We start from the raw sequence: 25,279 nt of genomic DNA, 5'->3' as shown, positions 1-25,279 counted from the left end.
TTCTCGTCCACTCTCGCTCTTATTCCCGTTTCGAAAGTATTTCCCGGAGTATAAAATAGAATCTTACCGGGCATGCGCCGATTGAATTTTGACGTCGAACCACGGCGAGAAGCCTTTTCAATTTTCCAAAGTACACTATATTCGAAGGAAACTACGTGGAATCTTTGCGCCGCGACGAGCTGGAGGAACTAGAATAGAACCAATTCGTAAATACGAGTAGCGAAGTAGGGCTGAAGTACAATACGAAGAGATACGAAGAAATACGAAGCGCGGAACGACGAGTTTCCTTTAATTTTGTCGTTAGCCGCGCTTCGAGGGAACACGATAAGCTTTCGCGACGCAAAGAGGCGCGCCGGGATAGGCGAATATGCAATTTTCGCGAAAAATTCGCGACGAGCGTTCGCGTCCGCGTCCTCCCTGGCCTGTCTGCTCGCCGAGGGCAAAGCCGACAAAGTAATCGGCCCGGCGGCAACTGTTTGATGCCGGACTTAACCCGGCCGAACGGGGTTCCCCCCTTTTTCCGTCGTCCGAGTCTCAAAGTAATTGTAGGTAAGAAGCTTATACGGAAACACGCTCGACGGCGAGGAACTTTTTAGCAACGTACCATCGTCGGAAGGCATCATTCTCGTTTAGGGGTTCACGGCAATCGATCTCCGCGCGACGGAGCGAATGCATAATCTTTCATAAGCCTCTTAAACGTCGCATCGCGTGGATTCCCGTGGCTTGCGCGCGGCTCCGTATCCGTTTGAGTGCGAGTTCGATGCTCGCCCATCGAAATCGTCGCGAAACTACACGCGAGACCGTACGAGCATCGTTGCCTCCGAAAAGTTTCCGACAACTTTAACGTTTCCGCAGTCGGCGCGCAACTTTGAATCCTCGCTCGGTTCGATGCAAGCGAATTCTAAAGTTCGATGCTCGATATTAAATTCCGCGTAATTTACGATCAATCGCGATAGAATTCACGGCGAGAAAACAATCCTGCGCGAACGGTTGAAGGAGAATTAGCAGGATTCCCCGGGAATCGGTAGGATCGAGTTTCAGGTACGTATCGAAGACGATGTGGGCCGAGGCAGATAGTTCGACGAACGGGAAACGGGGTTGAATGGAACGCTGGATAAGACGAAATTAATTTCTCCGTAATCGGCGATTAGACTATGGTTCCCGGGGTGTTGCAGGGGAGACGGGCAGCGTACCCTGTCAAAATCTAAACCAAATCCTAATCGGATTAACGTTCACCGACTCGACGCCTCAGCAGCTTTCTCTCGCAAGTTTGCAGCGTGGCTCGACCTTCTCCGGGTGGCGGCGGAGGCGTCTCTAGTTCCGGCGAAGAACCCCCGGGATTTCGCGAGAAACTCACGGGTTTCAATATGCACGGGAAGAACAAACACGCCGGGTATTAACTTTCAAGAATAACTTGGCGAACGGCAGCGCGAAGCTGCTTTATTCCGCGGATATCGCGAAACATCTCTAGACTCTGCAGTCGTCGCGGATAAAATTATCAAATTTTCGTCGCGACAACGTTCAGCATCGTTTCAGGTTGTGGGGGGGGGGGGGCTCGCCGACTTTCGAGTCGGACGACTAAGGTCGTTCGCGCGAACTTTCCGCCTTCGAAATTGAAGATTCGAAGGGTGAAACTGGGAAAAACCATCGCGCTGCCACCGATCGGGCGACGCCGCGAGAGCTTCCCCTTTGTTCGCGTTCCGTGTCTCGGCAGATTTTAGGTACGTCTTAAAGTTTCGCCGAGTACTCCTTGGAGCGGAATCGACAGTCGGCGCTTAACTCAGTTTAATAGTCGATCGATGAGTAAATTGGGTTAGGGGTTTCCTGAAAGGACTTTGGGCTTCTGCCCGGTTTCGAGGTACGGAGCGTGGTTCTCCTTAAACAGAGACCACGATACCGGTTCGATTCTATTAGAAGACAAGAGAGCAACGTCCTCTGGGCCCGTCTTAGACTTTCGACAAAGTATCGGGAGAAGCCAGCCAGCAGTTTCGGTCCTGGGCTGATACGCGAAACCTGATACGCCTGTTCTCTGCGAGTTACGCCACGACAGCTGCCCACGCCGCTCCGTTCCCCGAGTAATCGGTCAATTATTCCGCCGGAGGTTCGCAGCTTTCCTCGAAAACTGAACCGTCGCCCGGGCAAAAACCCCTTTTGAAATCGTAGACTGCACGCTGCGCGAAGCGCCGCCGCTCGTAGGGGGGAAAAAATAGAACAGAAACAAAAACGAGGCACCCGTTTCTGTGCACGATTCGATTTTTCCCCTGGCGGACCGTACGTTCTCCGGTATCGCTGTTGTCGGTCTTTGATGTCCGGGGATCGAGGTCGAATCGGGCCGCGTCGAAGTTGCTCGTCCGAACTTGATGAATCCCGGCCGCCGAATAAAGTTCCGCCGTAATTATCGGCGGGCCGTTCGAACAATCGATCGGATCGGTCCGTTGCGGAGGAAGAGGAGTTGTCGACGTTCAACAAACCGATCGACCGCGAAACGCGACGTTCCCGTCGCGCGGTCGCCCCCGAGTTCTAGCTTCCAATCAACGATCTCGCTTGAAATCGAGCATCGATAAGCCGCGCAGCGCGCGCGCCACGCCGCGACGATTCCTCCGCGGCCCCCCGATTTCCGGCGATCCATCCGGGCACCGCAACGTCCAGAAACTCCGATAAGTTTCCGGGTAGTTTCGCGCGAAACTGGCGAAGTTCGACGAGCAGGGGAAAATAGGCGGATCGTGTTTTTAAATTTCAATGGTTACGGGCCACGGTCTCCGAGCCACGGACCGCCTCCCCGTTTTGTCTCGGTTCTCGAGTAGCGACTCGATCGAACGGTCGTTCGATTCGATATCGGACGGCCGACTATTTGCCGGTGAAACGGCCGAACTTCTCGCTATTCCGCTGACGAGAACGGTCGCGGGATTGAAACGGATCGAGTCGGTCGCGAGGCGAGTTGCTCTCCACTTACCGATGACAGTGAAGTTGACCTTGAAATTTCTTGTCGGCGAGTTGCGAAAATCGACTCTACACCTGTATACTCCCTCGTCGGTCTGCCGTAGATCTCGGATCGTCAACTGGGCGGGCGGGCTCGCTCTGAACGACGCTCTGTCTCCCCAGAAATGGGGTGCGCTCCACAACTTCGCTTTCCCGAACTGCCGGTTTCTCGCGTCGTAGCTGGAACAAAACAACGTCAACGGATCGATCATTATAGTCGTTGCAAGCTCTCAGGAGTGAAGGTGCTTTTATGCTACCTAACGTTCCGCCATAGCTTCGCGTAATTAGCAACCGCGTCTTCCTATAATCTTTACTTCCCCGTGAACCAGGAATTGCATTAGCAATTCATTCGATTCGGAAATATTCCTCGTGGCTCGATCGCTAGTCACGGTAGCGAGAGGCTGGGGTAACTTTCTTATTGGACGCGGCTCGTTCCCGAAAGCCTCGAGCTTCTCAGCCGGTGAAAGCATTAAATTTACTGTTTGGATCGATCATCGTTTCCGGCTTGCATTCACCGGACAGAAATGAAAATTCAAAGCGAACGGACGACGACAGGATGATGCACCGTTCGAGCACGTGCGTAGGTGGCTGCGAGTCTGGTCTTACGTAACCTCGGCCCAATTTTTCACTCAACTTTCGCAATTCGTCATAGTCGGAGGGGTCGGTGCCGAGAGAAGTTTGCTCGACCCCCGAGTCCCGAGCTTCAAACCCAATACAGACCGAGGGAAGTGCACTCGACCGAGAGAGTCGGATAACCTTTTACCTTGGAGATCGAGCTCTCTCCGAGATGGCATTAGAAGATGTATCAGAGTCCAGTCTCGAATGCCCCGGAGCAAAGATTCGCCCTCGTCTTTCGGAGCCGGCGACACGAACAACTTCATAACTACCAAGTGAACCAACAAACATCATATGTATTTACTTGCGCGCTATACGTACGTGTGTACCGTCGGACCCCTATAACTCAAAAACCTCTTTAACTCGTAAACTTCCATCGTTCTCTTCCGCTTCGCTGTAAAAACCTTCGTGCCTCGAAATACGAAACTACGTTTGTCTCAATCACGCCGGAGAAGCTCTGTAACTCGAATTTTCGTTCGCCGAGTCTCTTTCGTTCCAATTCCGGATCGGAAGAAGCCTCTATACTTCGAACATCATCTACTATACGTTGCGATTCGATTCATCGAGATTCTACCATGCATACGCGAACGTGTACGAACGCTCGAAGGATCTGTTCGATACATTCAATCTTTCCTCTAATTTTTCGTTTCGGGTATTAGCCGCACGGCACGTCCAAGTTTTCCGTGTCGGACGATCAATTATTCCGGAGGAACGGCGCGAGCGAACGTGAGTTCGGTGGGTCTAATCGAGCGACGAAGTTCAGCCGAGTTCCGACGATAAGACGTCGCACGGTCGATCAACGAAGTGTCCCGCCCAACGTTCGCCCGACGGACCAACTTTTCGACGGGCCGTGCAGTCTTATTCGGGTGCAGTTTGTCCGCGGTCGTAAGACAAATTGGATTGGTTTTTAACGAGCACGATGACTCGAGAGAGTTTCCCGAGAGGCACGAATCTGATCTCGACGGACTCGTCGAGTCGTTGTCCTCGTCGTCGTGCCGCCCTTCCGCCGTTCCGCCCCCGGCCGCCCCGTAGGACAGCGCCGCTCGTTTACTTTCCGCGCCGGCTGATTTACGAGAAACTAAAGAGGCATCGAGATCGCGCTACTGCCGCGGAAAAACTCTTAATTACCGTGCCGTTTTTCCTCGTGTACCCTCATCACCGGATAAAATCTGTACAAATGGTGCTCAACGGCAACGGAAAAACTAACGAGTCCCGTGTCCACGGTGAAACGACGGCAAACACCTCGTCGAAAATCGCGACGCGTCATCCCGTCCGCGCTCGATTCAATCTTCGCGGATCCCTCTAATGAAAAGCTCGGTCGGGCCATTCGAATAGAGAATCTCCCGGGAGAGAACCGCCGAATCGCTCGCGTAACGAGAACCGATGCGGCCACTAAGACACCGTGTAAAAATAGTCGCAAAAACATCGGAAGAGCGGTGCTCGAGCGTGTACACGAGGAGAAGCAAGCCGGATGATCGAGGTGCTGGCGCGAGGATGGACGATGGGACGCGATTAGGACGAGGCGACGAGTAATTGGTTTTGCTCCGTCCTCCGTCGACGGTTTCCGATTGCGTCGCGCGTCCGAGCCGCGGGAAAGGTTACGTAACGTTCGGGATAAATACGATTTACGAGCCTCCGAGGGAGGAACGATGAGCGGTTCGATCGGTTCGGGGAACGGAGCTCGCCGCGGCGACTGGGAAACGAGCATCTAACGGCCGTGGAATAACTGCGGACAACCGGCGGAGGGAGGAAGGGGACAAACGACGCCGACAATGCCCGGAGAAAGAAAAGAAACGACGAAACGAGGAAACTAGGCTGAATGGATGGATGGTCGGGGATAAAATCGAGAGGAAGCGGTGCCGGAGGGCCAGGAGAAAGGCGAGGACGGGCAAGAATAGTCCCTAAACAAATTAAAATAATTGCCGCGACTCGTCGGAAGATCTCGCTGGTCGCGCGGGGTGAAAGAAGGTCGGCCATGAATACGCTAGTGTCGGTGAAACGAGTGTACCGCCGAGGAGGTTGGCGACCCGCCGCGCAGCGTCCCGGAGACAGGGCCACGAAGGGAACCGACCGCTCCCGGGACTCTTAAAAGGAGCTTAACTTCGCGCATAAAATTAAGGCATTGTAATTGCAGACGGCGTCGCCACTGCGGCAGCACATTTCTCTCTTTTCCCAGTTCCGTGGCCCGCCGTCACCGGTCGCCGGCCAGCCAGCCAGCCAGCCGGCTGGCTAACCAGACAGCTACCGTTCGCTTCCTTCTTTCCCGTCGTCCCGCTCGACCGGGAAATATAATTTGCGCGAGTTAACTTTCGTTCCCTGGGTACGCGACGGCTAAATGATTTTTAATCGGGATCAAGAGCCCGGCTCGCCCGGTTCAAACGCTAGCTCACGGAAGACGGTAAACATTCTCGAAGAATTCTTTCGGAAGTAACGAACAGCTAGGCGTGTCTCTCCTTTGCGCGAGTTTCAGTACGCTTACAGCGGCGCGATGGAAGCGGCGAGGAACCGTCCGTCGAAGGGAACGCCGGTAAAGTGTCCTCCCGTGACGCGTTTTTAATGGAATGGCTGACGCTGAAAGAGTCATCGTTATCTTTAAGCTGAAAGTGGTTCGTCGCGAGATACACTCGCCGGGAAGGCAAACGTTACGTATCGTATTCTTCGCGTCGTTGCCCCGGATTAGGTCGTACCCGAGAAATCCGATTGCACGTTACACGCGCGACGAAGCGACGCAAAGGTCGGTGGGAAAGGGTTCGCCGAGTGTCCGATAATCGGAGCGGTGCTTTAATTTCGTAATTGCGGCGGTCCGACTTTCTACGACGAGACACTGTAAGCCGGCCATCTCTCTTCGAAAAATTGAATTAATCTCTTAATTAAAACGATTCTCACGCGGCTCTTAATTAACGCTCGCCCCCGTTTTGCGAAGTACACGGCTCGGGACGATCCCGCGCGGGCGTAAAAGCGCCTGAGCGCGCATGGAAATCGGTTACGGTTCAACGACGGTTTCCGCGTCCGTCGCGTTCGATCGGTCGAAATCATTGGTTCTCGTCGGCGTACCAGCCCCCATCGTTTCTAGCCTCCGCGCTCCCCGCCCCGTCGCCACACCCCCCGCGCTCCGGTCTAACCAGCTATCCACCCCTCTATTCAAATATCACGGTGAAACCACAGCCCGGTATTCTTCAAAATGGGATTCATGCCGTCGCATAATAGGGGACAGAGATATCAATCCGATCGGTGAATATAATATAATATCCGATTACACGACCGGCAAGGGATCCGGCTCGCTTCCGTGTCGTGAACATTAAACGTCTCCCGGAGCGTTCCCCGCCTTGGCATCCGATGTATCTGCAGCGTGATACGGAGACACGGTTTTTTTTTTCTTTCCCGCCTCGGTGTACCACTTTTTTCCCGTCGATGAATCGAGAGCACGCCGGAGCGCAGCGGCCCGACACCGTCGAAACGATGTCGGTTCAGCTGATCGGCGGCTCGACACGAATCGCAGCGAAGAAACAAGCTTCGATTACGCTCGGCGGACCAAAGAGGAAGAGCCTTTTTCGTTGTTTTTCGTTTTTCTTGTTCTCTCTCTCTCTCTCTCTCTCTCTCTCTCTCTCTCTCTCTTTAATGGCAAAAAAAAGCGGGAATCGAGTCGTCGACGAGGAGAGGAGAGAGCTTTCAGAAACGGAAGAACTCGAACAAAAGAATCGAATCCGTGCGCGGGCAGGAGCGCCGGGAGACAGAGGGGCGAGGAGGGCTTCGGGGGGCGTGGAAGAAAGGGAGGGTGACAAAAGAGCGTACCGCTGGAAAAGGGTGGTGATTGGCGAAGTCCACAATGCGCTCGTTTCGCGGCAATCCCAGAAGACGGATGATCGTTCGATCTGTATCGAGTATTTCCCCGTTCGCGGGTTTCATCTCTAAGCTCTTTCGATTTCAATAGGATCATTTTCATAGCTCCGTAATAGATCGACTCTCGGTCGACGAACGGGTATTCTTGCTCGCGAACTCTCGTAAAACGAGGCGGCGCATCGACCGACCCGAGCTTGAAATTCATTTTTCTCGGTTCGCCGGGAATCAGAATTCGAGCTGCGTGGGGCGAGCGCAGATTTTTCCCGCGCGATTTATCGATCGTCGCGCGGGATCGACGACGTCTCGCGCGGCGAACCGCGACGAGAGGCGAATCGGGGAATTAGCCGGAGAAACGGAACGGAACCGGCCCGGACCGAGGCGACGCCGGGCGTTATATCGAGCAGACGGATAACGCGGAGGGGAGGACGCCGAGTGCCGCTTCCTCTCGAGATTGCGGCGTTCTTGCCAGACAATCGGCGGGTTTATTTACGACACCGGCGAATGCGAGAACACCGGACAGAATTATTGTATTAAAGCGGACGACGGGGCCGGGGGGACGGGATTTACGAAAGACATTGCCCTCCTTTCCCGGATTCGTCGAAAATCCGGTCGGTTCGTAATGATCGAAACCAATTCCGATTTTCATCGGCCGGTCCCCGCATTGTCTGCCGCGGGAAACGTTATTCCGGTCGCGGCCGGAATTGCGGGGAACGGGAGAATGCGTCTCGCGGACGAGCGACTTCGCGGTTCGTTTCGCCGGCGTCGCAACGGAAGCGAGCGCGAGGTGGGAAAATCGAGGCGCGGACACGCTCGATTTCGCGGCGAAAAGCCGGGACTTCCGGATGCGGGGGAATTGAAGCGTGCGCGAGGGAAAAAGAAGAAGCCGACGCATCGGTCGATCGACGAGTTCGTTAGGTTCCGAGCGACGGATTAAGCGGTGCCTGTCTTCGCGCATAAATGGATGACGCGAACAAAAGGACCGCCACGGGATGCGCGCGATACTTTCATATTCATCCGTCGCTCGAACGTTCACGGAGGGTAGATACGAGCTCTGTCGCGTAGCCAGACGAGAGTTCACGCGCGCCGCCGATCCGGCGCGCTCGCGCGGACGGCAAATAAAGCGTAAGCAGATAAAAGACCTTGCTGTCCGCGGCTCCGACGCGCCAGTTGCTCGTTTTTCCAGTTTCCTTTTCTTCCGGGCGAACGTGACCAACGGCGATCGCCGTTGCCGACGCGATCGCCGCTGCGCCACCCTCGGACGTTCCTCTCGTCGCGTTATTTTCGCTCATCCTTCTAATCTCGCTGGACACGCCATTGTCAGGCGGCGCGCTATAGAAATTTCAGCGGCGGAATGCGGGCCGCCCCACGCGTGTTTACGTTTCCCGTTGTGCGAATTTCGAGCCTGGAAATCCGAATTCAGCCGGTTCGATCGGTGCGGCGAGCGAGAGCAGACGCGGGGAGGGGGTCGATTCTCGTTGAAATTAAACTAGACTAGTCTATCGCTGTCGGGCCGCGACAGCGACGTGGAATATTCGTCCGAGGAACGGCGCGCGCGTGGAAGGCGCGAAACCTCGGACGAATCTCCGACTGCGAAGTAGCGTCAAATTAACGAGTTACGGAGAGACGAGTTTCTACTCGACGAAACATAAGGGGACCGGGAGCGGCGAGGAGGAAGACGGGAGGAAACGACCGGGAAACGAAAAGTCGGGATCGAGCGGCGGCAGCGTCGAGCGAAATATAGATAGGAGGCGTCGGCGTACGCTAATTAATGCAATAGCTGAAAGGAACGCCGGTTAACATAGCTCGCACCGAACGAAACTTTGCGATTGCAACCAGACGCATACCCGCCGAGTCGGTGTGTCGAACGGAAAATTAGCTTGCGCTCACGGACTTCGATATTTAGGCAATTCCGTTCGAGGTCGTTCAAAATTACGCGTATCCTCCGGTGACACGGAGGAAACGTATCGCGGCGAGGTTGATTCGCCCGAGCGGAAAAATCGTGAACACGCCTCGCCGTTGATCGCGAAATGAGAGCGCGTCGAAGGCGGTCGAAGGAGAGCGACTCCGAGCCAATCGGAACGAAACGCGAAGCTTTCGGAGCTTGGGAAACCGTAGCTTTCTCCGTCGACAGTCGAGGTAATTTCGCAGTTCGACGTCGAACCGCAGCCCGTTTTGACGAGCAAACAGGATCTCGCGCGACGAGATACCGTAAAACCGTCCCGCGTGTCCGAACAATCGTTTTTCACGCGTGCGGCCGTCCGAGCGAGCGCGTTATCTCGTCGATATTTACCGATGGAATCGAACCCATAGTTAACGGTTTATTAGCTTGTCGTGAATTAGCAGCTGTCATCGTTCGCGCTGAAAGAGATGATTTATCGATGTGGACATCAAACATACATCGACATCATTTATCGGGCGCAGGAAATCTAGGTGAACGCGAACGAGGACGTGGACGCGAGATAAAAGCGTCGGCCGTATCGGCGCTCGCAAATGCAAATCAGGTCGATGATCTGTGATCGGTCACCATTTATCTACCGATAGGTAGGGCGTCAGCGGCGATTTCGGTCCACGGGTATGTCCGTCCGGGTTATCATTAAATCTCCATCGCATTCATAGAACTCGCTGACCAATTATTGCGGTCAGCTTACACGAATAATCCCGGCCCCGTCTGTGCGGTTACGTTCGTTCGAATGTCTTGCCTGCCGGTCACTGCGCGCCACTGGATTGCGCAGCTCGTTAAAAGTACGATCGTAATCGAAACGATTACCCACGGATTCTCGAAATTGGAAACGTTCCTGAACGCGGACGATCGCGATATAATGCTCCTACCAATGGAACTTGATTCCCGGTCCGATGGATATCGCGTTTGCAACGCGCAAAGCGCATCTCTACCTAACAGAGACTGCCTACAGACTAAAATCGACCGGTTCACCTAATCGACCACAAGAAAACACTCGACGCTGATGGTAACGAGTGAGACTAACGATGAAAACTTTAGAGACGACTCAACGGGCATTCGTTTTATTCAATTCTGCTCGATTCGAATTAGATGTTACAGCGATTACTATATTATAGATAATGAAAAGATGGATCTCGAGTAATCGAGAACTAGGAATAAATATATGTATTTTATAAAATATGGAAACAACACGGACAACACGTAAAAATACAACTCAATGCCACGGAGGCCAACACACGACTCATACAGGCTCTCCCAAAAATCATTCTCTCCGCCACAAGCATTCTTCTCACTCGCAGTCATCAGAAACACTCGGATGCACCTCTGGAAAGCAGACTACTTTCCCTCGACCGTTTTATAGCCTGTCTTTCACTAAAAATCATTCTAAAAATTCTAGATACTACAATATTATCCTCCTGTTTATTAATTTTCAATCAATTATCGATTACAAAGCAGCAGCACCGATCATAATTGAACAATACTCCGTTCGTGTTCTTTGTTACGCAAACTCGCCAACAGCGTGGCTGTTTGACGTCTAATAACAAGGTCAGTAGTGCAAGACGATGTATGGTCAGCCTACAGTAGTTACGTAGTCGCTTCTGAAACAGTAGCGCAACAGTGCACGCCCGGTCGGACAACGTTATCGCGGCTCTTTCGATTTATCGGTACTCCTCGAATCCACGAATACCGAGGGGACGCCGAAAATCTGGCGTTATCCGAAGAAACGGAATCCTCGCGAGGCCGGTGGGCCGGCGCTATAAGTTAAACGACGTCCCGCCGCCGCGATAACGGTTAATCGGGAACCGAGCGACGCGTAACAATAGCCCCGTAATAATGGATGGGCCGGTTTCCCGGTTCATCCGTGCCGTTCCGCGTACGAGAGAGGTCCGTTACCCTGTTGTGTAACAGCACGAACAATGGAGCGATAATTCGAGCCGGTGAAACGCAGCCCCGAGCTGGCAAGACGCGTGCACACCGTTCCACACGTAAGTCGATCACAATACCGTCGCGAAAACGGGTCAATTAACTTCTCGATAGTGAACGTTCCCGTGCACGCGGCGCCGCTTAATCGAGCGTCGCTGCATTTGCCAGCTTCCATGGCGAGCATTCATCTTCGGGATCTATGATTCGCGCATGATTCAGATTCCAAGTGAAATATTTCTGATCGCCTTTCCCGTCCTCTTTTATAACCCCTCGCGGTTTAATTGTATATCGATTCCTTAAGTACCAGAAAAGAGTAGGTATTGCTCATCGTTCGGATTGAATTATTTTTATTATTCCTTCGTTAACCCTTTGCACTCGGATGTTCCTTACTAGAAATATTTAACGTTTCTTTACGAGGCGGAGACGATGTTCATTGAGACTAATTCGAAGGGAAATCACGAGTACATTGAGAAGCAAAGCTGTTTTATTCCAATGTTTCACGCGTCGAGGCATTGTACAAGGTTTAACATTAAACATCACATTCTATAGTTTTACCGTGATAAATCGAGTGGTGACTGAGAGTCTCTCGAGTGCAACGGTTAATAATCCTCGCAGGGTGAACACCGTGTTCGGAGCGAGTCTTAGAAACAAAGTTTCCATGTGTTCCATTTGCGTTCGTTACACATAGCGACGGAAGAACTTCCGGGACAACTGAATAGCATATAATCGCGAATTTCCTGCGCCGCAGATTGCAATAACTCCTCCCCCGTGTTTTCCATGCGAAAGCGAAGAACAGAAAGACTGAAATAAAATGTTGTTTACCCGTTTCGCCGGGGAATCGAAGTGGCATCGGGGGAGGCAGCGGACGTGCGGTTGAACGGCGCGCCGCGACGCTCTCGGCGGACTAGCGGCTGACGTCAGCGCGATTGGTGTTTCCGTCGGACGGAACGAGCCGGCGACGGTTCGCAGGTGCGCGTCGGCGCTCGGCAAGTTTACCGCACAATCCGGCGATTCATCGGGAGAAGCAATTAAAGTTTCTATGCGAGTTTGATGATCTTTGCTCCGTTTCAGGCTGTCTCCGGGCGCGTACGTGCACGGCCGATTACACTATCGCGGGGGTTTCCGTGTCCGCGGCGGTTTCTAATTATCCGTTAAGCGGTGAGCGAGCGCGAGGTGTCGAGTCGAATGATTAGTCAGCTCGACGTCGACGCGTCGGGGAGCCGGACCGCTCGTCCTCGATGGGAAGGCGTGGTTCGCCGTCGGACACGATCCCCGACGCGGCTGGGAACGGGCCGACAACAGGGCGGGATCTCGTCGTTGCGCCCGAGGAGAAGATTCGATCGGATTAGAAGGGCGAAGACGCGACGCCGGTGCTCCGCGAAAAGTCGCGGTCAGCAGAAATTTTCGCGCGGCGCGATGAAAAGGCACAGAAAAAAGGGAGAAGGAGTCCGACGGAATGGAAAGGGGGGATGGGGACGTCGTAGAGGTTGGCACAAAAGAGGTGGAGAGCATCGGCGACGGCCAAGTAAACGCGAAACGTCGCCTGAAAACGAGGAAGTCGCTGCGGCGCTGCTCGAACGATCGTCAGGGCGGAAACGGCCGGGCATAGAGGCGAACGGAGACGGAAAGGGAAGCTGGTGGAGAGATCGAGGCTACGGCTGAAGTCGGAGCTCGACCGCGCCGCGAGCGGAAGGCGGGTTAATGGCGACGCCGTCGTAGCATCGCGTCGCGCGCGTTTAGGGGGTTAAGGGTTACGCCCGGCGATGCGTTTGTACTCGTGTCAACGATCCTACACGGTTCAGCGAGTGTGTCGAGTGGCGGGTCCTCGTTGGTCGATGCGTCTGACGGCGAGTGCGCGATCATGCTGCCTCTGACGTTTCATCTTCGCCCTTGAGGACTCCCGTTTCGGGGACCGTGACCCGTGTCCATTCGTCATTCGCTGTTCGTCGCCGGGACTCGAACACCGGCCATCTTCGATGGTTCGACCTCGCGACGATCATCCCCTTGTATTCGAAGATCTCGTAACGACGCAGTAAACCCTCCGCACCTGCTCGCGGCGTGATAAACTTCTTTGGCCGCAAGATTTTCCTCCCTTCCGCTTGGTAAAGCTGCCGAGCAATTAACTCTTCGCAAGATTGTCGCAGTATATTTCGCGCCGTAGGAACGGCCCGTGCTTAGGAAGCAGGACTATTACATTCCTGAATGCGCAAGCAGTTTCTTTTTAATCCTGGCACGCGTTTAATAAGCGCGGTGTTGTCCGTTCTGTAGAAAGGGTGGTTAACGCCCCTGCTGCTGTCCGGAATAACTCGCTACTACCTCTATCTCTCTCTCTTTGGTCTCTCTCTCTCTCTCTCTCTCTATTCGTTTCTTGGTCTCCCGCTGTTCCGCCGGCCGTAAAAATCTTACGAAATTCTCGCGAAAACTATCGCACGCCTGTGTCCGTTATTACTTGACTCCCGACCGAGATATGAAAATGTGCTTCGTGCTGGAATTTCGCGGTTTCCGCTCCCCGGGGATTTCCGTTTCCCGTGTCTGGACGTCCGAACGATTCAACTGGAACTTCGAAGGAGCGGGAAGCGATGCTGCAACTCGCGATCCCAGCAGCTTCGCAATCGAACGGCCACTAATTAAGTCCCTCCGAGGAATTTGCATTTCATAAGCGACGTTCATTTACTTTACGCCGGGGAAGCACATTAATTACAGGACGAGCGTGACGCGAGCGTGCGTCGTGCCGGGCGGAGCTATTTGTTATCCGGATCGTAACCGCGCATCCTGTGTAACTTCATTTATGCGCGTATACACAGCTGTACCAATGCATGGCTAATAAGGAGGATTGATCGACAGCCATCTTGAGGTAACCCGCCGTATCCGGCCGCGAAAATGAGTTGTGCTACGTGCCGTCGACTGCCGCTTCCCGGTTTTTCAAGAACACTCGAAGTTAGTCGGAAGAATTCATAGGAACGCTCGATTAATCCGTTACGTTTAGAATTTCATCGAGTCTTTCTACTCGAGTTCACTTCGCAATCGATAATTGTCGAGAACGCGAGGAAACTTACTGTTCCCGGTTAAAGCACGTTTACTTTTAAGACAAAACCCTTTGATAAAAGCGCGTTGCAACGGCTCGGTAACGAGTGAACCGTTTCCATCGAATTATTCCGTCGATCGTACTCGCTCTCAATGGACTCGGAAGCACCGGTCATCGGTGACCGATACAACGGCGAACCGTGTCCCGCGAGGATCTCGCCTCGCACGTTCGCTCGGTATAAAGAGCTCGTCGCGCGACGTCTAGGGAGAGCCTAAAAGTCCGCATGAATTTCCTCCGGCCGCCTCGCGCGGCGAAATTTATTCTCCCCGCGCCCTTAGCCGTTGGCATCCGTCGCCAGAGATTAAATATTAATATTGAATTCTGCTACTCTCAGCCATCGCCGGCGTCGGCGGCTCGAATATCATTGGCGCCTTCGGAGAGAGACATTCCCAAAGTTTTTATCGCCCGTACGAGTGCCGCGCGAAGCACGAACGGAACTGTTCCATGGCTCGCGAGACGAATAAAACCGAGTTCGCGCCTCTTTTATGCATTTTTCTTTCGGCGGAATAAGATTTTTTTACGAGCTGCCGTAATGCCCAGCCGGAAAGTCCCAGCTTGCAGCCGTGATTCCGTCGCAGCCGGCCGAGGTTCATCGGCGTTCCCTCCGATCCGCCTCGTTTCCAGCGCGGAACGAGAATTCCGTCGATCTTCGGGAATTAATCCTGATCCGGGGAGTGTCTGCGGAACGCCCATCGCCGCCGCGAGAGGGCTCCGAAGAATGTAACACGAGCGGAACGAGGCGACAGGAAGGAAAATGATTCGCAGCGCGAGCGAATACGGAGACGAACGGAAAGACGGTACTGCGGAATCGCTGCTGATCCTGGTTTTACGCGATCCACCATAAACGCGATATTTACGAGGATAGAAAGGATCGTCGTCGGAACACTCTGCGCCGGAGAATGGACCGCGCAGACGATTCGTGGCTCAACGAAATCTCGGGTTGGTCCCCGTTTACGCGGCGGTCGTTTCGATCGGTCGACGGAACAGATACCAGGCCCTCCCGCTCCGAGTACCGATTCGATTTCGCGCGGCGAACGAAAACGAACCGCGGATTCATGAAAATGTCTTTCGCTCCTGACAACGCGGTAACGGCCGCCGGTTTTTGCGGCAGCGGCACGGGGACACGTGCAAACAGCGTCGACAGGGCTCTTCTGTGTATCGGGGAAATGGCTGCTGCGTAGATTTAAAAGGTCTCTCTCGTCCGCCCTCTCTATCTCTCGTAAATAACTATGATGGCTTACCTGTAGAGTGGTTCGCCGCTGTCCTCTTTAAACCAGAGCACCATAGAGACGGCGTCGTTCGGCTCGCGGGGTTGTATATTACAGGGCAAAGTTGCCCTCTGCCCCGCCACTCCCTGTATCGTCTCCATCGGTACTGCAACACATTGACAGCGCGTTCAGAACTTTTTCGCCCGCGTTTCGGTGCACCGCGGAACGCGCGGAACGGTAAATCACGACGGGGTTGGGAGTCGCTCGACTTTTTAACGGTAGAAGTGATATTACTGAAAGGGATAATGCTGTTCCAACGAATTATTAAACGAATTAATTGTACAATAGAATTGTACAACCGTAATCCTTTGCAGTCCTATGTCGAATCAGACTCGATATTCCATTTTATTACAACCTCTACCTGTTTTAACAATTTTTTCTATATTTCTTCGTGGTATCACGATTGTACCATTTAAAGGTAACATTCCAATGACTCCCGAATATTCTCGAATAAATAAATTCTTCGCATTAATTAAGCTTTCGTCATATTAAGCCGCGATTGAATGAACCAACGTCGACGTGAACCTCAAAGTGAGAGAACAAAAGTACTTCGGACCGCACAGGGTTAATCGATATATTCTTATAATTATCTGCTCGCATAAAGGTCTTCTGCATAGTAATATTCGTAGCAATGAGGTGGAAATAAATAAGTAGTAATATATTCTTCGGTAGGAATTACAGTTACAATATTCGTACCTCTGCTGCTAAAGGGACTCAAGGAGAGAAACGATCGATAGGTAAACAGGCAAAAAGGAATCGGAAGATTACAAGGTTCCTATCGAAGACGAACGCGCGGCAAACGAGGGAAACGTTGGCATAGGCTATTCATTTCCTGCCGCTATATTCGTAATTAATTCCTGTTCGCTTAGCAGGATAGGAAATGTATCGACGTTCCGTTTAAAAGGCTTTTATCGGGGTCGCCGCGGCGAGTTTCAAGCACCTTCGGAATTAAGAATTATGACGTGCAGCCCGAGGAGTTATGGATACTTTCCCCCGAAAAAGAAAAATTCCCCGCGATCCATTACCGCGTAGCCTGGGTAGTATCGACGGTCACGTTAATAGGGTGGAAATAATTTATTGGTTTTTCGTATTCACCGTTTAGCGTATTCGAGAAGGAAACGACCTAGCGCGGACGGGTCTCGGGTTGCGCTCCTCGCTCGGTATAAAATACACTTTAACGCTTCGATGGGAATCGCGCGGCCGCGCGCGCACGCATGCGGCTCGTTTAATCTCTCGTTGTGTCAAACTGACGGGGAAAATCGTGCGCGAAATAAATTGCCTTTTAAACCGTTAAATCCGATACACCTGGGAAGAAGGAGGAAGCGCGCGGCTGGTTTCGCAGCTCGACGAGACCCTCGACCTTTAACTCCCTAAAGCTCCCGGTCTTCGTTCGCGCGAGGATAAACGACCGGCGCCGCAGACAAGAATTACTCGTTGGACCGTGAACCGAACGCACACGCGTCTGTCTGACCGGGATTCAACGATCGGCATTCATTTCGAAACGAAGCTCGAGCGACGGACCGTAATCCTCGCGTTGAACAAATCGGTTGTCGGTCGTTCGACGCTTAGCGGACGCTCCTCGCGGTTCACGACGCTCGCTGTTCCGTCCCTCGACACCGTCGGCTCGAGTACTTCCTGCAGCGAGCCGGATATGCGTCGGCCAACTCCGCGGCGACGTCGTTTCCCTGCCCCATTCGTACTTTCGCGTCGAACGCTGTTCGATCTCCCGACGTTCGCGCTGTAATTAGCGCGACAGTAATTGCTCCTTCAGCCGCACGTTATCCGCGGTCGTTCGCGAATATTTACCGACGATCTCGTAAATCTTACGTGCTCGGGAACGTCGGTCGTTATCGCGTTCCGCGAGTCATCGGAGCAATTTTCCAATCGTTACTGGACGAAGACAATGACCGGATTAGAGTGCGCTCCGGAGACGTAGGAATCCCCGAGTCCGCGCTCAACAGTGTATTCCCTCTTTTTCCGTGTTAGCCTTCCTCTCTTCTATTTCTCCGGTCCGCGTGTGAGCACTCGCGCCCGTGTGAAATGAGTTTCAAGAGAAAATGACGACTACGCGGCGGAGTTTGTCGGGGAAATTCGTTTAAGTCGATGTCGCCTCGGCGCTCGTCGACGCGAGGATCCTGCATGTATTTTCACCGTGGGAACACGTATTGCATTTACGTTAGCGTTACAACGACTTCACGCAAGTACGTGCCCTCGCAAACGGGCACTCGGTAATGCGGAAATTCACTTGGTCCAGTTAAATCACGGAAGAAGTGGCCGTTCGTTTGGGACGCCCATCGGAACCGGGGCGCCTCCGTTCGTTCCAGACAAATTGGAAAATTCGATCGGAACAGCTCGAACAACGGGCCATCGTTGCGTCTGTTGTTCGTCAGAGTCCTGACCGGCGTACTGGTGCGAATCTTTTTTGCTTCTTTTCGTCGCGAGCAAAATCGTTGACACGCGATGCGTCGACGATCTTCGGACAGCTTCCTCTCGACTCTTCCTATCGATCGATGGGACCGATTCCGTTTCGATTCGGCGTAAAAGGGGAAAATCGCGTTCGATGTTGTCGAGGTGTTCGCAGATCACGTGATTATAACGAACGGCGACGCCGCCGAGAACGGATGGGAATGCTTTCGATTAAATCCTCTCGTGCGGGGCTTTAACTTATTAACGAAGCGCGTTCGCAGTCCGCGTTGACCGCGTATCAGATCAAAAGGGAAGTTCCAAATAAGATTCGTCGATTCCGAGCTGCGGACGACCGCGCTGAACCTAATTAATTACAAAGTTCCCGCCGGGGAGCGTCATTACGACGGGAAGTAATTACGGTGGATCAAAAACTATTAGACAAAGCGATTTCGTATTGCGCGCGAAAACTTTCCGCCGGTCGGAATTTAAATGAAATTCTTTGGGAAACAATAATGCCCGGCGGTGCCGCCCGGCGAGCGGTCATATAATAAACCGGGTCTGCCCGTGACATTTCCGTTGATGAGTATAATTACCGCTACGCTCGGCTCGGTCTAGAATTTTGATACGACATCTCTCTCTCTCTTTCTCTCCCCCTCTCTCTCTTTCTGCCCGCTGATTTGTTCCGTATCTCGTAAATTCCGGTTACACCGACCATCTTGCGCGCCGCTCTCGTACCGCGATTTCAATTTTCACGAGGGCACGGCGGCGTTTCCGGGACTCAATTTCGGTTAACCAAATTAGGAGCACGTTCGAATGGCAAAGCGTGATATTAAGCTGTTTCATCGTTCGACGTAATGGAACCATTTGTCTCGAAACGTTCGCGTTTCTTTCAGCTCCTCCGCGCGGCGAGGCGAGGCGAGGCGAGGCGAGGCGAGGCGAGGCGAGCGACCGGTGCCTGCGCCGTGGTAATAATTTCGCGCGGCCGGGGATGGGGGATTGAAGTCTCGGTCGGCGGAACTTCGAGTGGCGAATGGAGGATAAGACGAACTTGCAGGTATGTACGTATCCGCGTAGAATCGTTCCGACGACTCGCGAAATTCCGTATTTAACGGGTGCTTTCCGCTTCGAAGCGCGGCTGGCCAAAAAGAATAGGCCAAGCAGAATATCTTTCTGGTTCTTTATGTCCGGTCGCCGAGATGGAATGTTGGCCCGGAGAAAGCGGGTCGCAAAGGTTTCGCTGCAGCTGGCTTGCATACATTACGAGCCTTTATTCCGCGGCTACGGAGAATGGAGTGGACGTGGGGAGAACGGACGAAAGTTCTGAAAGACGGCCGGCCGGACGAAACGGGAAATCTAGCGCTCCGGGTACCGCGGCTGAATCGAATCGCGGGTATCTCGGCGAAGAATGAAGCGGCGCACACCGAGAATACCGGCGACGAAACCTTTCGCCGGAGCACCGACTCCGCCGGGCTCGTTACTCCCCCGATCGTTCGACCACTGTCTGCCGGCGGAACGGTCGAACTGCCGCGCTCGAATTACTCCGAGCGAAATAATCGTTCTTTTCACGTAAATCGCCGATGAACGGGTGCAACGGAATAGAGTAATCGCGATTCTCCTCTGGCGCGCTGGCGTTTCGCCCTTGCTCTTCGATCTTATTCATAAATGCATACGGTATCTACGTTAATAAGTGAAAACAATTATTTCACGATTCTATTAGTACATCGCTCACGCTCGGCGCGGTCGAATTTGTTACGAGCGTCTACGATGAAATATTAAAACGCGACGCTAAGAACGTTTCACGGGCTTTTACGTAACGCGGATCGCGAGTAGAAAGCTCCGCGCGAATTCTTACGAAAGTGTAATCCGCGGCGTTCCCTCGCGAGAGAAGTCGGGATTGCCGGGTGCAAGTGGGAAATTATTTGGGCAGGAAATAAAAGCGTCTGTCGTTGAAACGTTTCCGGCGCGGCTCGGGTCCGCGGAGGCTTATTCACGGGTCACGGGATAATGGGGAGAACGTGGCGCGGCGCGATGGAACGATCGCGTTTCAATTTTCCGCCGGCCTTTCCCGTGGAACGGAGAGATCGTGACCGACGACCAAGTAATTCGCAAACAATCGCACGCGGCTATTGTTGCCAAGTGCCCACCTTCCAACCGTGTTACGCGATTTCGATTGGAGCACACGCCGCGGGAACGTTGATTTTACAACAAACCAAAATCTGCGTCTAGTGCGCCGTAAAGCGCCGCGTGTACACGAGTCCGCTGTTTGCCTCTGGGTTTACGCCGTGGACCGAAACTATACGGGGCCGCGTATGCATGCGGCTTAATTTTATAACGTTGTTTATGGATACGGCCGGCCGGTATTCTTTTTCAAACCCCCGACATTTGTGCGCGACGCCGGCCGTACCGTTCGTTCGATTCATCCGTGATTTACGGAACGTCGGGCTCGACAAATGCCGAAATAATTGCCCCGGTGCCCGATGAACGGCGCCGTTCCTCAGCGTAATCTTGATTTGTCCCTGCGCGCGCGACGGAGGGGAAAAAACCTCCCCGACCCGCGTCCGCGCGCCGTTTCGACGACAGCTCCGATGAGGGACGAGCCCGCGGGAACGCGTCAAACGCGTCGACGAACGAGACGCTGGCTGCCGGCCAGAGCGGAGGCCGTCCGAACGTTTTCGATTCTTCCACTGTTTACCAAACGACCAGCTCGCAGGACAACAAGCGGAGGCCAGTTTCGGTCGCGCGGTTTCCGGCGAGTGGAAACGGTGCGCGCGCGACTCGGCGAGACGGAATAGGGAAAGAATTTCGTGAAAAGTTCGCACGCTCGGATGGACGGTCGTTCGTGCAGAGGGAATCTCTCTGTTCTCCACGCGCCGAGTATCGTTCCGGGAAGATTCGTTCGGAATTACTCGCCGCGGCAGCCGGAATTTTCAATTCGTGCGTCACGGGTCTGGAAACGGTCGCGTTTAAATGGAAATCGTTGGTCAGGGTATCGAGTCGCCGTTCGGATCCTTCATTTGCAAGAAAATCGACGAGCTTGTCTTTGCTTTGTTACCGGTCCGCTTTTCGACGTTCCCTTTCGCTCCGCCTCTCGCCGATCGCTACTTCTTTTCCTCTCGCGCGCAGCAACCGTGCCTTCGAGCAGAGGGGAAAAAAGGACCGTGCGTCCCGAGGATTGGTTATAAAGAACAAACGGAGAAAGGAATCGAAGTAATTGATGTAGGAACGGTGGGTGGTCTCGGAAGGAGGTCGCTTTTTCCGAGAGGGAAGTCGCGTTCGAGGAAACGGCAGGAATCACTGCAAAGGGGTGCATTATTCGGTTCGAGATCGAGAGAACCGGTCCGCCGGCCTGCTTCGTGTCTCTCACGTAACGACTCCGTTCTCCCCGGTGCACGCCGGTGTTTCGTATTCCGATCGCTTCGTTTCGGTTCCGCTTTAATCCGGCGCGGCTCTCCTGGAAAAACTCGTGTCGACGCTAATACCGTCGCCGTACCCTTCGGAAAGCTCTTACCGGGATACGTTGTATTACCCGCCGTGGCACGGCCCTTCCCTTTGCCTCCCCTTTCACAGAGGGAAACGTTTCGCCTACGGCGGAGAACCGTTTCCTCGCGGAAGGACCGCGATCGTTACACCGTTTCCTGCGACGTCTGTTCGACTCTCCTCCGCGTAAGAACTTCCAACCAACGTTTTCGCGGTCTCGTGCGTAGAGAGAGCCGAGGATAAACGACGGAATTATACCGGATGCCCGGCGCACGGTGGAACCACTAACTTCCGGTTCGGCGACGGGTTCAACGTTGACTGCCGCGGTGGTCACTGATTACTTTTGGATTGCTCGAAAATAATTGCGGTATTGAGAATCATTTCTACAGAAATATCATTGAGCGTGCAACGAACGCAACGCGTTGCGGCTAATTATTTGCATGTCCGATACCGTCTATCTCCCCTATGAAAGAGTAAGTAATATTACACGAAGCCTTTAAAATTCACGTGGCAGTCAACGTTTTAACGATGTCGGTTCCGGGCGGAAACGAGGCGAGATATCCACGGACGTGGATCGGCGGGGGTTATAACGGTGATGCTGGCGAAGTGCATCGCGCCCTTATCGTAGGTAGCATCCATCCAATGCAGTTACCGGTCGGCCATATACGCCCGCCGATTTAGCCGACGGGTTATGGTACACAGCGCGGCCGGGCTGCGCCCGTAGTCACGCCGAGAATGTCACGGAGGGAACGCCGGTAACGGAAGTGTACAGATTCCGCGTCCGTCGCTCGGGAAACCGACGCGACGCGTCCCGTCGCTTCGCGAGAGGAGCACGGCGGAGCCTTGAAAATCGGTTATCGCGCTAATTGACTGCGGATTATCGGACCCGAGGTCGGCGTCGTTAACGAGTATACCTTCGAGCCGGCGATGCCGCTTCACCACTCGACGGCCGATTTGATTCGCCGAGCGTCAAACCCGCTGGAATTGAGATCGATTATCGATGAACGTCACCCTTTTTCCAAGGGAACGCAGAGAGCAGGCCGCGCTCGGAAAGACGAAGAATATCTGTGTGTTCTCCGCGCCCGTTTATCGGCCAATATACGCGTCACAGTTTGTCAGCCGATATTGGCCCCTCGTTACGACGTTAACCGGCACTTATCTCTCGCGGCGACCTCGGATAATTATGCGATGGACGTCGCGAACCGTCGACGTTACGTTTATAGGAAGGAAACCGATTGGGGATTCGGAGGATGTATTTTGGGGAGCGCGAAAGGAGTGACACAGTCTACCGTTTCTCAGTTCAATCTTTCAATTTCTCAATGTGCAATGAATAATGCCGGTGGGTCGGCGTACGATATATATCTCTCCGCTAGTGGCGGGGGAGTGACGGACGCGTGAGTGGCATTGGTTTTTCCCAAAAATTGTTCCGTTAGCCGGAGACCCGGAACTTTCTAACGACCATAGCAGCAATAGCACCAAGGATCGCCTCGACTTTAAATTACATGCAGGTATAAAATTCGTAGCTATTGCCTACCTTGGGCTCAATCCACGGATTAACTAAAAACAGGCTCGCAGAAGGGTTTTTATATCTAAACGCCGACACGTTAGAAATGATTTCGATCGCGCTGAAGATTCTGAGATAAACGGTAGATTGTTCCTCGTTGTTTCGGCCGAAAATGATCTCCAACTTCCCTCGCTCTATGGACGAATCCTTCTGGGTAAATCCTCGGTGTGTAACATGCGCGAAACTTTAGCCACTGGCACGTGGTATTCGGAAATCAAGGATCGATTCGTTTGCTCCCGAGCCGATACCGCAACACCGCGAACTATTAGACTTTGACACGCCGCTAACGCTCGCAGGTGTTCCTTAGAGGCGGCGAATCGAGAGTTGATCCTTTTGGTCTAGGCCGATATCGAACACCTGGGACTCTTTAACGAGGACATCGGATCCTCAAAGCCAATATGGTCTGTCTCGGTCAAAATGCGGACGCTAACGCGCGATCGTTGTCTGGGATAACCGAAGTAACTGCCGCTCCGCCGATAGACGCGTCCGGCTCCCGTATTTACATCGGTAAACGCGCGAGGCCCAGAGGAATGCGGTGAACGCGTTCCGGAGCGCGAAACTTTCCTCGGAGCGAACGCAATCAACGCGTGTGCGCGACGTCGAGTCGCTCCGCGCCGCTTCGCATCGGCCCGCGTTCGAACTTCGAAGCAATTATCGTCCGCGCGGCGTGTAGCGCGTAGCGTGACGCTATTAAAGCCAGGCTGATTCCTCCCAAGCTGTCGGGGGAGGGAGCTCGACGGTTAAAGGAATGGGGGAAGGAAAATTAATAAAAATACCTCACGGTCCGTGCTCCCGATTAATTAAAACTTTGACTGCCCGGGGAAGATCCGTCCGTAGACCCAGCAGCGTTTTCCGCTCTTAGAATTTTCAGGTTCCGTCCGGCTTTGCGCGGGCTCGTCGCTGCCAGCGAGCTTTTTCGCGAGAGAATTTGACCGTTAGTTGAAAGGAACGGTACAGTTTCCCTCCATCTCGATCCCGCGATTTCTCTCTGTCGCGCCCGCTTTTGCTCGCGTCTCTATCTCCCGGGAACGCCCGGCACGATACACGGGATAAAAAATTTGAACTCTCCGGTTATTGAGTGCGGGCACCGCATTCACCGGTGTCCGGAGTTTCGTTAAACGGTGTATTTTTCATGCGGAGGGGATGAAGCGGCGGCGGCCGTGCCGTGTGTCGGACAGTCTCCGCGCTATTAACGGCGACGGTGACTCGAGCGGATCGTTCATCATCCGCAAGCAATTAAACTTGTGACAAGAAAATCAATTCCCCTGTTGTTTCGTATGCACGAAATTTTCCAAGCCTCGTAGCCTCCGCTCGATCGGAGGCTCCGTGGGAACCCGGTCGATCCGTCGATCCTCCTCCTGTGCGCGAACGAATTTTACACTCGTCACGCAACGCCCTCGTTAACGCGCCCGATCGCGGCCGGAACAAACATTCTTTTCTAGGCGTACTTTCAGCGATCGCGTCGCTGGTCTCGCTGCTTCGCTTAATTGCCTTCGACGGGGAGGGCAGCCCGGTCTCCTGTTATTCCCAACGCATTCGCGAGAGTTACGCGCCGCCCGTACGCGAGGATAATCCGAACTAACGAGAGCACGCGCGGAAACTTGACAGGAATATTTCTTTCCCGGCCGCGGCTGGTAGAGGAATTTTTTCGGGCCGCGGGAAATACTTCCGCGGAATCGTTGATGAATAACGCGCGCGTTCAGTAAGGGACGCAAGGTTAACGCGATTTCGGGGATACGGGGCGCGCGTTGGGAGAGCCGCCGACTGAAAACCAACGTCCGCGAATATTCGGTTCACGAGTGGACGTAACTATATTAATTACCAGTTAGTTTGCTTCCTTTGACCGGCCTCGCCGTGCAGGCAATTACTTTTCCAACCACATTTCGGTTTTTGCGTAAATTCGTTTTTCTAAATTTGCGAGCCGCGTGTCTAGCTCGCAAATAAAAGCGCCACGGCAACGGCCGATATACGCGGAACGAGGGTAGAAACGCGCCGCCGCGGGTGCGAAACGGTCCAAGAAACGTGTAGGGCGCAGTTGATTTCGCCGCGAATTATTCCTACCGTAATACCGATAATCGTTCCGTAATCGGGTTGATCTATTATGTTCCCCGGGCATGTGCCAGATCCATACAGCGGTAGTTTATTTACGCTAACGTTGCTGT

The 25,279-nt window shown here is 53.5% G+C and overlaps 1 protein-coding gene across 5 annotated transcripts in view; it reads right to left on the bottom strand.

Annotated features, from left to right (window-relative positions):
- The window catches only part of LOC116433066 (nephrin), a 105,540-nt gene that overhangs the window by 68,970 nt on the left and 11,291 nt on the right, over nucleotides 1–25,279 (bottom strand). For all 5 annotated transcript variants that reach the window (XM_076369615.1, XM_076369614.1, XM_076369618.1 and 2 more), the window contains exons 3-4: nucleotides 15,644–15,776; nucleotides 2,954–3,159 (exon numbers count right to left, since the gene is read on the bottom strand). In XM_076369615.1, coding sequence (XP_076225730.1) covers nucleotides 2,954–3,159; nucleotides 15,644–15,776 — 339 coding nt within the window. The remainder of the gene's footprint in view (nucleotides 1–2,953; nucleotides 3,160–15,643; nucleotides 15,777–25,279) is intronic.

Source organism: Nomia melanderi, chromosome 8 (genome assembly GCF_051020985.1).
Source record: "Nomia melanderi isolate GNS246 chromosome 8, iyNomMela1, whole genome shotgun sequence".
NCBI classification, from domain to species: domain Eukaryota; kingdom Metazoa; phylum Arthropoda; class Insecta; order Hymenoptera; family Halictidae; genus Nomia; species Nomia melanderi.
The sequence above is the reverse complement of the archived record's forward strand: the minus strand, read 5'-3'. Positions and strand labels throughout refer to the sequence as shown.